Source organism: Bubalus bubalis, chromosome 20 (assembly GCF_019923935.1).
Source record: "Bubalus bubalis isolate 160015118507 breed Murrah chromosome 20, NDDB_SH_1, whole genome shotgun sequence".
NCBI lineage: Eukaryota > Metazoa > Chordata > Mammalia > Artiodactyla > Bovidae > Bubalus > Bubalus bubalis.
In genome coordinates, this window is record NC_059176.1 from 62,940,097 (window position 1) to 62,957,590 (window position 17,494).

The following is a 17,494-nucleotide window of genomic DNA, read 5'->3' on the forward strand; positions in this document are numbered from 1 at the left end:
CCCAGGAAGAGAGTATTTTCATTGTTTGGTAACAGAACTTAGTACTAGGAAGTAATAGACCCAGATCTTACATGCTTAATCTCTTTGGAGCTTAGTTCCTTCTTTTAAAATAAAAGGTGGCAAGTGACTTGCATGGAGGAAAAGAACTCAACCTGGAAACAAAATTATTCAATGATCTGCGAGTTTCTCTTAATGAGTGCAGTAGGTAGAAGGCCGTCCTGGGGATGTGGAAGAGTGACCTCCCCAAATAACTGATGGAGCTCTCCTGTGTTGCCAATTTTATTTATAAATATGAATGGGTAGAAAAAAATGGCATGTAAATTTTAGATGAAATAGGGTGGTTTGGCGTGCTGCGGTTCATGGGGTCACAAAGAGTCGGACACGACTGAGCGACTGAACTGAACTGAAGAGCAATAGAGTAGATGGATCCTGATTAAGGAGTTAATCTATGCAACAGAAAAAAACTTAAAAATGATACCCTTCTGAGCTTGAAGGGAAGAGGAGGTATATCCATCATAATCCTGAATTGGGGTGACAGAGTAAGGTGCAGATGTATTTCTTTGCTACTGGCCCAGAAGAAAACATTCCTGACCTTCCCCCATCAAATATGATCAGGCAAATCATAAAAAAATACAGAGAGTCAAAACACAAAACAATATTTAACTTTTAGCAGAAGAAGTGGTAAAACATTGATCATCCTTACCTAGTAGATTGAAAGAGGTTAATTGCTGATATTGAAGATTATCAACACCGTGTGTGTTGAAGACAATGGGGAGCAGATGCTCACACATACTACTGGAGGGAGTGGAAATTGACTCAGTGTTTTTGGTTTGTGGTTGGACCATATCTAGAAGAATTTTACATGCACATATGTTTGAACTAGCATTTTGACTTGTAAGAATTTCAGTTCAGTTCAGTTGCTCAGTTGTGTCAGACTCTTTGCGACCCCATGGACTGCAGCACACCAGGCCTCCCTGTCCATCACCAACTCCTGGAGTTTACCCAAACTCATGTCCATTGAGTTGGTGATGCCATCCAACCATCTCATCCTCTGTCATCCCCTTCTCCTCCTGCCTTCAGTCTTTCCCAGCATCAGGGTCTTTTCAAATGAGTCAGCTCTTCACATCAGGTGGCCAAAGTATTAGAGTTTCAGCTTCAACATCAGTCCTTCCAATGAATATTCAGGACTGATCTCCTTTAGGATGGACTGGTTGGATCTCCTTGCAGTCCAAGGGACTCTCAAGAGTCTTTTCCAACACCACAGTTCAAAGATCAATTCTTAGGTGCTCAGCTTTCTTTATAGTCCAACTCTCACATCCATGGGAGAAGGCAATGGCACCCCACTCCAGTACTCTTGCCTGGAAAATCCCATGGACGGAGGAGCCTGGTAGGCTGTAGTCCATGGGGTCGCTGAGGGTCGGACTCGACTGACCGACTTCACTTTCACTTTTCACTTCCATGCATTGGAGAGGGAAATGGCAACCCACTCTAGTGGGGGTTTTGCCTGGAGAATCCCAGGGATGGGGGAGCCTGGTGGGCTGCCATCTATGGGGTCGCACAGAGTCGAACACAACTGAAGTGACTTAGCTAGCTTAGCTCACATCCATACATGATAACTGGAAAAACCATAGCCTTGACTCGATGGACCTTTTTTGGTAAAGTAATGTCTCTGCTTTTTAATATGCTGTCTTGGTTGGTTGTAACTTTTCTTCCAAGGAGCAAGCATCTTTTAATTTCACGGCTGCAGTCACCATCTGCAGTGATTTTGGAGCCCAGAAAAATAAAGTCAGCCACTGTTTCCACTGTTGCCCCATTTATTTGCCATGAAGTGATGGGACTGGATGCCATGATCTTAGCTTTCTGAATGTTGACCTTTAAAGGCAACATTTTTACTCTCTTTCACTTTCATCAAGAGGCTCTTTAGTTCTTCACTTTCTGCCATAAGGGTGCCATCATCTGCATATCTAAGGTTATTGATATTCTCCCGGCAATCTTGATTCAGATGGGCTTCATCCAGTCCAGCATTTCTCATGATGTACTCTGCATATAATAAGCAGGGTGACAATATACAGCCTTGACATAATCTTTTTCGTATTTGGAACCAGTCTGTTGTTCCATGTCCAGTTCTGACTTTTGCTTCCTGACCTGCATACAGATTTCTCAAGAGGCAAGTCAGGTGGTCTGGTATTCCCATCTCTTTCAGAATTTTCCACAGTTTGTTGTGATCCACATAGTCAAAGGCTTTGCCGTAGTCAGTAAAGCAGAAATAGATGTTTTTCTGGAACTCTCTTGCTTTTTTGATGATCCAGCAGATGCTGGCAATTTGATCTCTGGTTCCTCTGCCTTTTCTAAAACCAGCTTGAACAACCAGCTTGAACTTTCATCTGAACATGAAAGTTCACGGTTCATGTATTCCTGAAGCCTGGCTTGGAGAATTTTGAGCATTACTTTACTAGCATGTGAGATGAGTGCAACTGTGCAGTAGTTTGACCATTCTTTGACATTGCCTTTCTTCGGGATTGTAATGAAAACTGACCTTTTCCAGTCCTGTGGCCACTGCTGAGTTTTCCAAATTTGCTGGCATATTGAGTGCAGCACTTTCACAGCATCATCTTTTAGGATTTGAAATAGCTCAACTGGAATTCCATCACCTCCACTAGCTTTGTTCATAGTGATGTTTCTTAACGCCTACTTGACTTCACATTCCAGGATGTCTGGCTCTAGGTGAGTGATCACACCATTGTGATTATCTGGGTCATGAAGATCTTTTTTGTACAGTTCTGTGTATTCTTGTCACCTCTTCTTAATATCTTCTGTTCTGTTAGGTCCATACCATTTCTGTCCTTTATTGAGCCCATCTTTGCATGAAATGTTCCCTTGGTATCTCTAATTTTCTTTACCCAACAGAAAAAACAGCCAAGTGAACATGGATACTCCTCACAACATTGTATATGATGAAAAATTGTGAAAACCTAAGCGTTTATCCATATGGGCTGGGTTAAAATCAGATAGCAGCTACCATCATCGTTTGAGGTGTTACTAAGTGCCAAGCACGGTTTTAAATAATTTATATGTGTTAATCTAATTAATCTGCAAGATAATTATATGAGGTAGGCACTATTATTCCTGCTTTATAGACAAGTAAACTGAGGCATAACAAAGAATACATCAAACTTAGTAGAGATGATAGCTGTGGAAGAGGGAGGCCACAAGAGTTGGGATAGGAGCTCTAATAAACAGAGCCTTACACTTAAGTGTTTATATTAAAAGGGAAAGGTCCTACTACTGAGTTTGGTTTATATTCTTTTCAGTAGATATTTATGATTTTTATAATTAAACATGAAAATGAGTTTGTTGGAATTTACTGGTACTAAGATCTTTCCCAGCTCTCAGGTTTATTAATCAGTGAGTCTAAACATTTTGATTTACAGTGATGGTGATGCTTGCGTTTATGCTCCTTGAAGCTGGTGGCTGGGTTGAGGGTGGAAAGTGTTGATGACTGAGAAGTCATCCAGCTATATGCTCTACCTGCTTTGAATTTGGTAAGAGTAGTATCTAGATCAAATGATCATCAGAATACCTTGAAGGGAAAACCAACAAAGAGATGGTAAAAATGAGCACCATGCAATCAAATGTGCCAGAAGAAGTAGGGAGAGGGAATGGTTTTGTTTTTGTTTGATGGTGTCATTTTGAATTCCAGCAAAGGACTTCTGTTTCCCCCTAATTTGTCAGACCCTTGCATCTTCCACAGCCTCCATAATGACCATGAATGCTATGTTCTCAAGTTAACACTGTACAGAAACATCTTAGTTATTTCTAAACCTGAATGCATGGAAACAGCTCTGTCTGTGTTTTAATGCTTATTTATAATGTATGCTGCTGCTGCTGCTAAGTCGCTTCTGTCATGTCCAACTCTGTGCGACCCCATGGACTGCAGCCTACCAGGCTTCTCCGTCCATGGGATTCTCCAGGCAAGAACACTGGAGTGGGTTGCCATTTCCTTCTCCAATGCATGAAAGTGGAAAGTGAAAGTGAAGTCTCTCAGTCATGTCTGACTCTTAGCGACCCCATGGACTGCAGCCTACCAGGCTCCTCCATCCATGGGATTTTCCGTGCAACAGTAGTGGAGTGGGGTGCCATTGCCTTCTCCCTAATGTATGCTATAGACCTGCAAAACATTCATTACAAATGTACCAGTAACTATCTCAGTTAACACACCTGCGCCTGAAAAGTGTGAGTTTTGTTATCAGTTGAGTCATTCAGTCATGTCCAACTCTTTGCAACCCCATGGACTGCACCACGTCAGGCTTCCCTGTCCATCACCAACTCCCAGAGCCTACTCAAACTCATGTCCGTCAAGTTGGTGACACCATCCAACCATCTCATCCTCTGTCATCCCCTTCTCCCGTCTTCAAACTTTACCAGCATCAGGGGCTTTTCCAATGAGTTGGTTCTTCTCATCAGGTGGCCAAAGTATTGGAGTTTCAGCTTCAGCATCAGTCTTTCCAATGAATATTCAGGACTGATTTCCTTTAGGATGGACAGGTTGGATCTCCTTGCAGTCCAAGGGACTCTCAAGAGTCTTCTCCAACACCACAGTTCAAAAGCATCAATTCTTCGGCACTCAGCTTTCTTTATAATCCAACTCTCACATCCATACATGACTACTGGAAAAACCATAGCTTTGACTAGATGGACATTTGTTGGTAAAGCAGTGTCTCTGCTTTTTAATATGCTGTCTATGTTGGTCATAGCTTTTCTTCCAAGGAGCAAGCGTCTTTTAATTTCATGGCTGCAGTCACCATCTGCAGTGATTTTGGAGCCCCCAAAAATAAAGTCTGTCACTATTCCATTTTTTCTCCATTTATTTGCCATGAAATGATGGGACCAGATGCCATGATCTTAGTTTTCTGAATGTTGAGTTTTAAACCAACTTTTTCACTCTCCTCTTTCACTTTCTTCAAGAGGCTCTTTAGTTCTTTTTTGCTTTCTGCCATAAGGGTGGTGTCATCTGCATATCTGAGGTTATTGATATTTCTCCCAGCAATCTTGATTCCAACTTGTGCTTCATCCAGCCCAGCGTTTCTCATGATATACTCTTGATATAAGTTAAATAAGCAGGGTGACAATATACAGCCTTGATGTACTCCTTTTCCTATTTGGAACCAGTCTGTTGTTCCATGTCCAGTTCTAACTGTTGCTTCTTGACCAGTATACAGATTTCCCAGAATGCAGGTCAGGTGGTCTGGTATTCCCATCTCTTTAAATCAAAGGTATTTTTCCTATTGAATCTTCAGATTTAAGTATTTTGTCCTCTCAGTGTTACTGGTTGGTTGTCAGTAGATCCTTGTCAGATAGTAAACAAACTATTTGAAATAGCTTGGAAAATTAATGTTGACCTATAATTTATTCTGCTGAATCACAGAATTTTAAAGCTAGATGGAGCTTTGTAGATAATTTAGGCAGTTTGTCTTTTTGAGGTAAGTAAGCTTAGAAGAGGTTAATAGATGGATCTCAAGTCATTTTTGTGGCCAGTTAGAGCAAGACAGGTCTTCTAATTTGTAGTTCTGTCAGAGCTGCTTTTGTAATTCTGCAGGTATTTGTTGGTGACCTGTTTCTAGCCTCTCACCATGTAAAAGTTTAACTACATTTATCCACTGTGGAACAATGAAGTGTTCCATGTTAAGTGAATTTTCCTAGTTACCTCTTTGAAGTTTACTTCTTGAGTTTTACTGTGAGTCTAATTGTTCTTGATAGAAATACTTTTACAACATGCATCATTCTGTACATTCTTAAAGAAATATAGGGAACATGACTTAACCCACTCTTCCTGACTTGTAGTTTTGGCCTGGGGAATTAGGAGAGAGTTTAGAAAGACGTGACAGGGATACAGACCTTTCACTCTAGACTCTATCCTTATGTACTTGAGGGATTCCATGTACAAGCAGAAGGCTTGTACACATTTGTGTATGTTTCCATATGTTTAAATTCATTTTCAAGCATTCACTATACTAAAAATGAGGCACCTATGCACCAAGAGGGAGATACCAGTTTCTATATATTAGTCCCATCAAATCAGTCTCTCTCTCGCTCTCTCTCGATTGATACATGAATATAGATAAAATGTATTTAAGGTGTTTGAAATATCATGCTGTGAGCTTGGAACATTGTTCCTTCCTGAAATAAGCAGTTGTGTCATAAGCATATAGGATTGTAAAGGCTAGGTGTATTTTTAAATGGTTAATCTGGCCTTATGGAAAAGTGTTTAGTATTCTTTTTTGTGTGTCTATTTTAACTTTGAAAATTCCATTTATAAAATCATTGAATGCACATTAAATAGGTTTTTTTTAAAAAATAGAAAGTAGGTAGGGGCAAATGATGATCCAGTCTTCAGTGCTTGTTTAGGATATCTCTACAGCTTTCATTTTTAAACAAATATTTTTAATATTAATACTTTACAGAATTTTAGTAATTTTTAATGTTTGTTTTCTTTTGAAAAATATTCAGATACAGACATCCCTTGATATCTGTGGGGAACTGGTTCTAGTACCCACTCCAGTACCAAAATCAGAAGCTGCTCAAGTCCCTTGTATAAAATGGTTTGGTATTTGCATATAACCAATGCACATCTTCCTGTATACTTTACATCATCTCTGCTGCTGCTGCTGCTGCTAACTTGCTTCAGTCGTGTCCGACTCTATGTGACCCCATAGACGGCAGCCCACCAGGCTCTGCTGTCCCTGGGATTCTCCAGGCAAGAACACTGGAGTGGGTTGCCATTTCCTTCTCCAATGCATGAAAGTGAAAAGTGAAAGTGAAGTCGCTCAGTCGTGTCTGACTCTTCATGACTTCATGGAATGCAGCCCACCAGGCTCCTCCGTCCATGGGATTTTCCAGGCAAGAGTACTGGAGTGGGTTGCCATACATCATCTCTAGATTATTTATAATACCTAATACAGTGTAAATGCTATATAAGTAGTTGTGAAGACAGTGTGAATGTTATATAATAGTTGTTGGTGTAGCAATTCAAGTTTTGCTTTTTGAAACTTTCTGGAATATTTTTTCCCTGATTATTTTTGATGCATGGTTAGTTGAATCCAAGGATACAGAACTCACACGACCGATTGTACATATTTCAGTTTTTAAATGTACTAGATGTACAGACTTTTTAACTTTGAGTATATTTTTCTGTAAAAGTTTGTTGCTAAGTGAAAAATATCAATCTGGGAATTTTTTTTACATTTTTGGCAATAAAACACTTGCAGTTTTTCAGATACTTAACATTTATTTATTTATATTTTTAAGAGAATAATTTTAACCTCTATAAATATCAAGCAAGTACTTCATCATTTTAAGAAAGTAATTAAAAATTTTATCATTCATACAGTTAAGTAGTTCTTTTATGTTCTGTGTCCAAAAGAGCTAAGTTTAAGTGAAAAACTGGCAGTGAGTGTAATACTAACTAGTATTAGAAAGTAATACTAGAAAGTTACTTTCTAGTATGATAACTACTAGTTATATGTAGTACTGTTTAAATTATAACAAAATACTGAAAATTCAATTCCTTCAGTTCTGTCTGACTTCACATCAGACTTCAGTCTGTCGTGTCTGACTCTTTGCGACCCCATGAATCGCAGCACGCCAGGCCTCCCTGTCCATCACCAACTTCCGGAGTTCACCCAGACTCACGTCCATCTAGTCAGTGATGCCATCCAGCCATCTCATCCTCTGTCATCCCCTTCTCCTCCTGCCCCCAGCCCCTCCCAGCATCAGAGTCTTTTCCAATGAGTCAACTCTTCGCATGAGGTGGCCAAAGTACTGGAGTTTCAACTTTAGTATCATTCCTTCCAAAGAAATCCCAGGGCTGATCTCCTTCAGAATGGACTGGTTGGATCTCCTTACAGTCCAAGGCACTCTCAAGAGTCTTCTCCAACACCAAAGTTCAAAAGCATCAATTCTTCGGTGCTCAGCCTTCTTCACAGTCCAACTCTCACATCCATACATGACCACAGGAAAAACCATAGCCTTGACTAGACGAACCTTTGTCGGCAAAGTAATGTCTCTGGTTTTGAATATGCTATCTAGGTTGGTCATAACTTTCCTTCCAAGGAGTAAGCGTCTTTTAATTTCATGACTGCAGTCACCATCTGCGGTGATTTTGGAGCCCCCAAAAATAAAGTCTGACACTGTTTCCACTGTTTCCCCATCTATTTCCCATGAAGTGATGGGACCGGATGCCATGATCTTCGTTTTTTGAATGTTGAGCTTTAAGCCAACTTTTTCACTCTCCACTTTCACTTTCATCAATTCCACAGTCATAATAAATAATCTTTTAAATACTTAATGGTCATATGTGAGTAGTGGCCACCATATTGGGTGGGTAGATAGAAAATATTTCCATGTTGTAGAAAGTTCTGTTGGACCTGTGGTGTGTGTGACTGAAAAAAAAAAAATTAGAATCAATAGTAGTAACTCATTATTATCATGAAAATCAAACTACCACTATGTGTTAATGCTACAGAATTATAAAGAAAAATGATCCCAGAGTTCTTTTTTAGGCACTTCAAAGACAACTTTAGAAACAAAAGAATTTGTCCACATTTTGAAAATTTTACCTTCCCTCAGTTTGTACCCCTCCTTTCCATTTCCTTTCTTTTTGAGATAGCTTTATTTTAATATTTGTAATGCTTGTATTCAGTGAATTTCCAATGAAATTTTTATTTTAATGAACTTGGGACATAAAATATTTGTGATTGTTCTGATGGGTGCATTCCAAGAAATTTGAATATTTGCCATGGTTTTCTTTCTTTTTTTTTTTTTTTAAGAACCATTAAAATAAACTCTAAAGATGTTATGTTTTCATATCTGGGTAATCAAAATTTGCATTTTCTCATAAAACACTGACTTTTGGGATTATCTTTTTATATTGCTTATGAATAGAGTGCCCATTATTTGCACATTATAGTCTCATTACATTTTTGCTGGGAAACAGGATGTCAGTGGTAACTTCTAGTGGTCCTTGACCTAACTGATTGCACAGCCCTTGTTAGGAGTGGTTGGGAGGGGTTAGTGAGCTATTAATGCTCTTAAAAGCGTTTCTTATTGCCCCTTCTCCCTCTCCTTAGCATCTCCTCTCTTCCCCCCCCCGCCCAATATGTGTCTCAGGCTTTCTAGGGTTATTCACATGAAAACCATAGTTAATAACATTTCGTTATGTTACTTATTGCAGAAGAAATGAACTTAACTGTCAGAGATTTTGATGATAGTAGATGCAGGTATTGAGAATCTGTTGTGGTTTTCTGTCTCCAGAAAACATCAAGGAAATATGACAAGTGTTTAAGACAAGGCTCATGCTTTTTTGGTCTGCTTAACATTTATTTCAAGAGAAATTTTAAGAGAAGAAACTGAGTAGTTAATGGAAGTGAGCCAAGAGATAAGAGGGTAAATATTAAGGGACATTGTGGGGCAAATGGTGAGTAGGGCTGTGATGGGCATTTCTGCTATTGTGGACCAGTAAAGGTGGGGCTGCTCATCTGTCTCTGTTCCCATTAGCCTGCCAGGGCTTCTGACTTTACTGTTGAGAGATCTTGCTCTATAACATACATAAAAGGAGGAGAAATACTGGAGGAGGAATGAACTAATATTCCTGGTAGTAAAGAGGTTTTCTTTGGTTGTTCTCATATAACCCCATGGTATTTAACTTGTGCTGTATGCTTGCCCAGAAAAATCCAACTAGAAAGCTTGTTGAGTATGTTGTGGTGGTTTTTGATTGAAGTAACTTTATTAAAATTAAAAATAATTTATTGAGGTGAAATTCACTTCATGAAAAATTAACCATTTTAAAGTGAAAAATCAGTAGCATTCAGAATATACGCAGTGTTGCACACCGCCACCTTTGTTTAGTTCCAAACATACCCGTCACTTAAAAGCAAAGCCCCTTGTCCATTAAGCAGCCTCTTCCTACTCCCCTCTACACCCCAGGCCTGGAGCCGCCAGTCTGTGTTCTCTCTCTCTGGATTTATCTGTTTTGCATATTTCATATATTGGGATCATTCAGCATATCACCTTTGTGTCTGACTTGTTTTCACTTAGCAAAATGTTCTCAAGTTTCATGCAGGTGGTAGCATGTGTCATTCCTTCATTCCTTATGATTTAATAAAGATTCCACAGTGTGTATATACCACAGTTTGTTTATCTGTTCATCCATTGATGGACATTTGGGCTGTTCCCACCTTATAGCTATTATGAACACTGCTGCTATGAACATGGGTATACATGTAAATGTTTAAGTACCTGCTTTTAATTATTTGGGGTATATATAGGAGTAGAAATATGAAACCTTATGGCAATTCTATGTTTAACTTTTTGAGGAACAGCCAAACTTTTCTATAGTGGCTGAACCATTTTACATTACTGCCAGCAGTGTACAAGGGTTCCTGTTTCTCAGTTCCTCATCAGTAGTTGTTAAGTTTACATTTTTAACAAATTATGGCCATCCTGGTGGTTTTGAAATGGTGCCTCATTGTGGTTTTGATTTGCATATCCCTAATGAGATGCTGGTGGCTCAGATGGCAAAGCGTCTGCCTGCAATGTGGGAGACTTGGGTTCAATCCCTGGGTTGGGAAGATCCCCTAGAGAAGGAATGGCAATCCAGTCCAGTACTCTTGCCTGGAGAATCCCGTGGACGGAGGAGCCTGGTAGGCTGCAGTCCATGGGGTCCCAAAGAGTTGGACACGACTGAGTGACTTCACTTTAATGCTAATGAAATTGGGTGTCTTCATGTGCTTTTTGGTGGGTTGCATGTCTTCTTTAAAGAATGTCTTCTCAAATCCTTTGGCCATTTTTCAAGGGATTTTTTTTTTTTTTTTTTTTTTTTTTTTTTTGTGGTTGAGTTGTAAGTGTTCTAGACACTTACCAGGTATATGGTTTGCAGATATTTTCTCCCATTTTATATATTGCCTTTCAGTTTCTTGTAATGTTCTCTTACGCAGAAAATTTTTAATTTTGATAAAGTCTGGCTTATCTGTTTTTTCTATTGGTGCTCCTGCTTTTGGCCTATGATCATGAAGATGTACTCATGGTTTCCTCCATGAATTTTATTGTTTCAGTACTTAGATATAAGTCATTGATAGATCCATTTTTGGGAGAAGGCAATGGCACCCCACTCCAGTACTCTTGCCTGGAAAATCCCATGGACGGAGGAGCCTGGTAGGCTGCAGTCCATGGGGTTGCTAAGAGTCGGGCATGACTGAGCGTCTTCACTTTCACTTTTCTTTGGTCAATGGTCCAAGATACACAATTTTAAAACATTCCCATTTAAGGAAGTTTTCCATAACAGTACATAGTAAAGCATCATTGATACAAGATTTGAAGTGAATTTTATACTGTGTTCACTGAAGTTTACTTTTACATTATTTGTAAAGAAAAATTATTAAGTGATAATATGAGATTTAATGATGGGAATTTTGGTTTAATTTATAAAACAGTTTTCAATTAGTTTAGAAGGAAGTATTCATACTCAAGGAATTTGGGTACAGATTGTTTATCTATTAAAACTTTTGTATGTTAAATTTGTGAAAAAGAAGGAAATAATAGTAATAATAGTTTTGCAAGGCACTTTAAGATTATTGCTCTTAACCTATCAGGATTTTAAAATTTGAAAACATTTAAAACTTAGTAGTCTGAGTCCTGTTTGTGTGGCACCTGTAATCCAGCATTAGAGCTTAGTTGCTCTGTGTGTTAGTCGTTTAGTTGTGTCCGACTCTTCATGACCCATGGACTGGGACCCGCCAGGCTCCTCTGTCCATGGGATTTCCCAGGCAAGATTTCCCACTGGAGTGGGTTGCTGTTCCCTTCTCCAGGGGATTTTTCTGACACAGGGATCAAACCTGGGTCTCCAGCATTGCAGGCGGATTCTTTACCATCCGAGTCACCTGGGAAGTTCCTTAGTTACTCACAGAGTAACAACAATGTTGATGTTAATATACAGTGATCCAGTCTCTTACCTGCTTTTCATAAACTATGTAAATAGGAAAATTAAAATATATAGTGTTTCTCATATTATTTAGTTTCATTGCTAAAATGTACCACTAGGAAGCAGAGAATGATATTTTAGATCACCAGTAGATGTCAGCCACAGCCTATGCAGCAGGCTGATTCTTTACCAGGCTTTTTGCTTTTTTTTTTTGAACCCAGCATCCTAATGAGCTGCCAATTTTCTCAAGGTTGGTGTGCTTATTTTTAAATTAAAACACAATGTACTTACTGGTAAAAATATAGTGATGCAGTAATGGCAGCAGAAACATTATGCAGTGCTTAATTGTGTGTGTAGGTAAATATCTCACAGAGGTAACTAGTTGGTCATGGAAAAATTGCAGTACTGTCTGGTAAGAGCCAAGAAGGCATCTGTAAAGAATGACCATGGGTCCTGTAAGTAGCCAGATATGGTATTGATATTATAGCAGATCAAACAAGTTGAGGTTCTAATAGCATTTCTTTTCCGGACAAGCCTTTCCTTTTTAAGAGGAACAGCCAGAAAGCTTCTTACCTCTCCTCTCCCACCCCCTCAGTGCTTTAGTTTGCCTGGGATGTCTTATAAGTATCCCCACAGGTGGAAGTGTATATTCCTCTTACTGGGGGAGGTACCAGTACTAAAAGAAACATTTTGGAAACTTAGATCCAAGAGCAGCACTCAAGGAAAGACTTGTCATGAAGGACCTCTGCAGATATTGATGTCAAAACATAGGGGAAAAGGAATCACAGCTTTGGCATTTGAAAACTAAAAGTGGTTTTATCAAAAGTGGAAACTTAATAAATGTTTCACTGACTTAAAACAGTATTTAGATTCAGTGCTATTTGGTTATTATGAAAGTGTGAAGGCTATTATATATGTAACTAGCTTGGGATACTGTTGCTAAGTAAATACATCAGTATGCCAATATGAAATTAATAACTTGGTCTCCTTGATTAAAATAAACCATTGTGTTCAAGATTTTTTAAAAATAGTTTTTCCTCAGTATAAAATATAAGACCCTAGTGAACTATTCCTTGGTACTCTCTTCAAAATTATATACCTTTATTCTCCGTGGCCCAGATATACCAGAAATACCAAACTAATGGCATTTCTTTTATTGAGTGTTTAGAACCTAAGTTACATATAATGTGATTGATTCCTCAATTGTGTAACAATTTATATAGTAAATTTTAAATTTGATTTTAATTTTTTTAATTTTAAAAGACATATATGCTCATTATTAAAGATTCAGATGATATAAAAATAGATGGAGAATAACAGCACTATCCTTTTCCTAATGATAATCACTGTTTCTAAGCTCCTGTAAGAAAAATTACTTGTTACAAATCCCCCAAACTTTTATTTTTCTATTGACACAATTATTTTTATAAGTGCTTTTGAAATGTAAGATTTTGTCATGAGTGCTGCCAGGCAGTTACAGTAGAACAAACTGTGTTTGTGATTTCTTAAACACACCTGTCTCTCTTTTGTCTTTTCACATGTTGATTCATGTGCCTAGAAAGCTAACCAGAACGCTCCTCCTCCCTACTCCATGGCAACCTCTGATAGTTATGTCTTTCAAGCCTCAAGTTAGTCATAATTTCTTTTAAAAAACCATTCCTGATTCTTTGTTATTGATATCTAGCTTAATTCTACAGTATGTTTTAGTGGAGAATAAAAAGATGTTACTCCTGACTCAGTGTGCTCTTTCAGTCTTGACAATTCATGTCTGTGTGTGTATGTGAGAGAGAGAAGAGAGAGAGAGAGAGAGACACGCAGGCTGACAGGAGGCTTTTCCTTCTACCCAGGGCCTAGCCCCATCTCCCTTTCCCTCCTCCCTGTGGCCTGCTCCCTGTCCTTGTCACATCACACTCCTACTCAGAACTTAGAACCTGGTCCAGATGTGACCTCCCTTAGGACACCTGAGCTCCAGCTTACTCTGTTTATTCTGAGTTTAGTTATATCTTGATGTCTGGCCCTCTGCGATTTCAGTTCCTTTCTCCTCAGGAGTAGTTTGGGATTTTGGTTTGACAAGGGGTTGCTAGTATTATATTTAGGGCTACTGTAACGAATTACACAGGCTAGGTGGCTTAAAATGCAGAAATTTACTGTCTCACAGTTCTGGAGGACAGAAGTTCCAAACCATGGTGTTGGTTGGGTTGGTTCCTTCTCATGGCTTTGAGGAAGAGCCTCCTTTCTCTGAGCTCCCAAGGGCGGGGCGGGGTGCTTTGCTAGCGGTGTTCCTTGGCTTTGTAGCTGCATCCCTCCCACCTCTGGCCCCAGCGTCACATGGTGCTATTCCCTCTGTGTCTGTTAAAACATTTTTATTTCTTCTGTGACCATGGAATATGAGATCTGGTTTCTCCAAGGGATATGGATTTTCAGTGTTTAGATGTATACGTTTAAATTGTAGTTTGATCTATGTAAGCATAAACCCAGACCTGCTGATGTATTATTTTCACATTTTCTCAAAATTTACAGCCCTTCAAAAGGTAGTACTTGTATTTAAGCTGTTTAGAAATGTTTATACATTTTTCAAAAATAAAATTTAATTCTGAGTTTTTAATTTTCAGCCAGAAAACCTTGCTCAGAAGCTTCCAAACCTTGTGGAACTGTGAGTCTGTTTATTCAATTTTTTTTTTTTTAAACAAGAATGGACATAATTTTAAGTTATTTTAAATTACAGGGAATATTTTAATGTATTAATTTATTATTTTTTGGTATTATGATCATGGTGCTCATGTAGGTAGACCTGTGGTTCTGCTAAACCCAATAGCATTTTAAAGAATCTTACCATTTACATTTATGTTTTAAATATCTTACTTCAGGGTAGTAAAGATGATGAAAGATACGTTGTTTTTTTTTATTGCAGCATCTTGGTCACAGAATCCTTCTGGATAGTCCATGGAATTGGGAGTATTGGGCTTCCCAGTTGGCACTAATGGTAAAGAACCCACCTGCCAATGCAGGAGACATAAGAGGCGTGGGTTTGATACCTGGGTCAGGAAGATCCTCTGGAGAAGGCAGTGACAACCCACTTCAATATTCCTGCCTGCCTGGAAAATCCCATGGACAGAGGAGCCTGGAGGGCTACAGTCCATGGGGTTGCAGAGTGGGACACAGCTGAAGCGACTTAGCATGTGATTGTTAGTAGTATTACTACTACTACATATGCTACTGATATAAACAGCCTGATGGTATAAAAGATTTAAAATATAGAGTAAAAGCCTCCTTCCCTACATCCTACATTTGTTTTAGTTCTTATGATGATTACCTCCATAATACTAAATAATGTATCTTTTAAAAATGCATTTACACCTTTGTTTTTAGTATATCAACTTTATCTCTTGACTAAGGAAGATAAGAAATTTCCATATCTTGTATTTCCCTTTCTTTCTACCTGCCTCCTAATTTTGTCGAGGGAGGAATTTGCATCACCTTTTCTTGTTCTTTTTATTATTTGGCATGATTTTCAGGAGGTAAATTAGAGAGAGCTAATTTTACACCTTTATCATAAGCCAGAAGTCTCTGTCATTTTACCCAACCTTTTATTTTGAAAAATTTCTGACCAACAAAAAAGTTGGAAGTATAGTACAATGAGCATCCATACAGTTGATCTAACGTGGAGCTTAGAGGTGCCACCCTCTCATAGTTGAAAATCCAGGTATAACTTTATAGTCCTCCATTGTTTTGCCAAAAGTTTTCACTTTTGTCTCAGGTTCAAAGGATTTGTTAACAAAATGAGCCACTTGTTCTATCAGTTCAGTTCAGTCGTTCAGTTGTGTCCTACTGTTTGTGACCCCATGGACTGCAGCACGCCAGGCCTCCCTGTCCATCACCAGCTCCCGGAGCTTACTCAAACTCATGTCCATCGAGTTGGTGGTGCCATCCAACCATCTCTTCCTCTATCATCCCCTTCTCCTCCTGCCTTCAGTCTTTCCCAGCATCAGGGTTTTTACCAGTGAGTCAGTTCTTCTCATCAGGTGGCCTAAGTATTAGAGTTTCAGCTTCAGCATCAGTCTTTCCTATGAATATTCAGGACTGATTTCCTTTAGGATTGACTGGTTAAATCTCCTTGCAGTCCAAGGGACTCTCAAGATTTTTCTCCAACACCACAGTTACAAAAGCATCAATTCTTTGGCCCTCAGGTTTCTTTATAGTCCAACTCTCACATCCATACATATACTTGTTCCATACAAATAAATAATAACCAATATTTATTAGAGAATTATCTAGCTTAATTTCGATATACTAACATTAAAAGAAAAGAGAAATAGAAACAGCGGAGGATACATCACCAAACTGAATTCTCAACAACATCCAGACTCAAACAGCAGTGGAAAGTCCCGTGACACAGCACATAGGGAGTCTCAATTGGGAAAATGTCCCAGGCAGCGTGTCTGCTCAGTGGGTTAGACTTTAGAGATCGCAGTTCGGGTTCCCACTTATAATCCCAGAGGCAATCATCAATCTGTGAGCAAATAGCAGTTCTGATTTCATGTTAATGCGTAAAACTTGGAATGTTTTTAAACCTGGGGCTTGGTTGGCCAGCTCGCCCCCAGAGGCTCAACAATCTCAAGATTCATCCCCTGTCTTATCTATGATGCTGCCAGTCTTGCATTCACAGAGGGCAGTCACTCACAGTCAGGGCAGTGTCCAGGCAGGTTAGAAGCAAGGTCAGAGGCCTGCTCTGCTTTGTCTCTGAAGCCTAAACAAGACTTTTTAATTTCCCTAACATCCACATCCATAGTTCCACATCTGTGGACTCACACAAGCTTGGATGGTGTAGTACTTAGTAGAAATTTGTTGAAAAAAAATCAGAATGTAATTGGACCTGTGTACTTTAAACCCTCTTGTTCAAGGACAGGCTTCACCTAAATCTAACCAGTTAACATTTTGCTTCATTTCCTTCCTCTCTTCCCCCTTCTACTCTCTCTTTACTGCCCCTCTTTCCCCCTTTTCTTTCCTTTCTCCCTCTCTCTCTTACACACAAATTGCACACATTATAGTGTGTTGTCTTCGACTCTCTGTGGCCCCATGGACTGTAGCCCACCAGGCTCCTCTGACCATGGAATTTTGGAGTAGGTTGCTATTTCCTACTCCAAGGAGTCTTCCCTGATTAGGGATGGAACCCACGTCTCGGGCAGGTGGATTCTTTACCACTAGTGCCGCCTGAGAAGCCCCTATGTATCTAAGAATAAAGACATTCTTGCACATAATTTTATTATTTTTAGGTCTAAGAAAAGTAGTATTAATTCAATAATATCATTTAATATACAGTTCATATTTAAATTATCCCAATTTCCCCTCAAGATTTTTTTTTTTAAGTCGATGTCTGGATTTTTGAAGTAGATGTCTTGTTTGATTGTTTCTTCTGGACTAGGTTCACTTTAAATATCTTCAGTGATGTTCTGCCCTATTTGGTTTATCAAGGTTTTGTTTTCATTCTCTTATATATATTATATGTGTATTTATTTTTTT

The 17,494-nt window shown here is 38.9% G+C and overlaps 1 protein-coding gene across 4 annotated transcripts in view; it reads left to right on the plus strand.

Moving 5' to 3' along the window:
• LRRC28 (leucine rich repeat containing 28) overlaps positions 1–17,494 on the plus strand; it is a 206,649-nt gene that overhangs the window by 9,139 nt on the left and 180,016 nt on the right. For all 4 annotated transcript variants that reach the window (XM_006052244.3, XM_025271601.2, XM_025271602.2 and 1 more), the window contains exon 3: positions 14,587–14,627. In XM_006052244.3, coding sequence (XP_006052306.1) covers positions 14,587–14,627 — 41 coding nt within the window. The remainder of the gene's footprint in view (positions 1–14,586; positions 14,628–17,494) is intronic.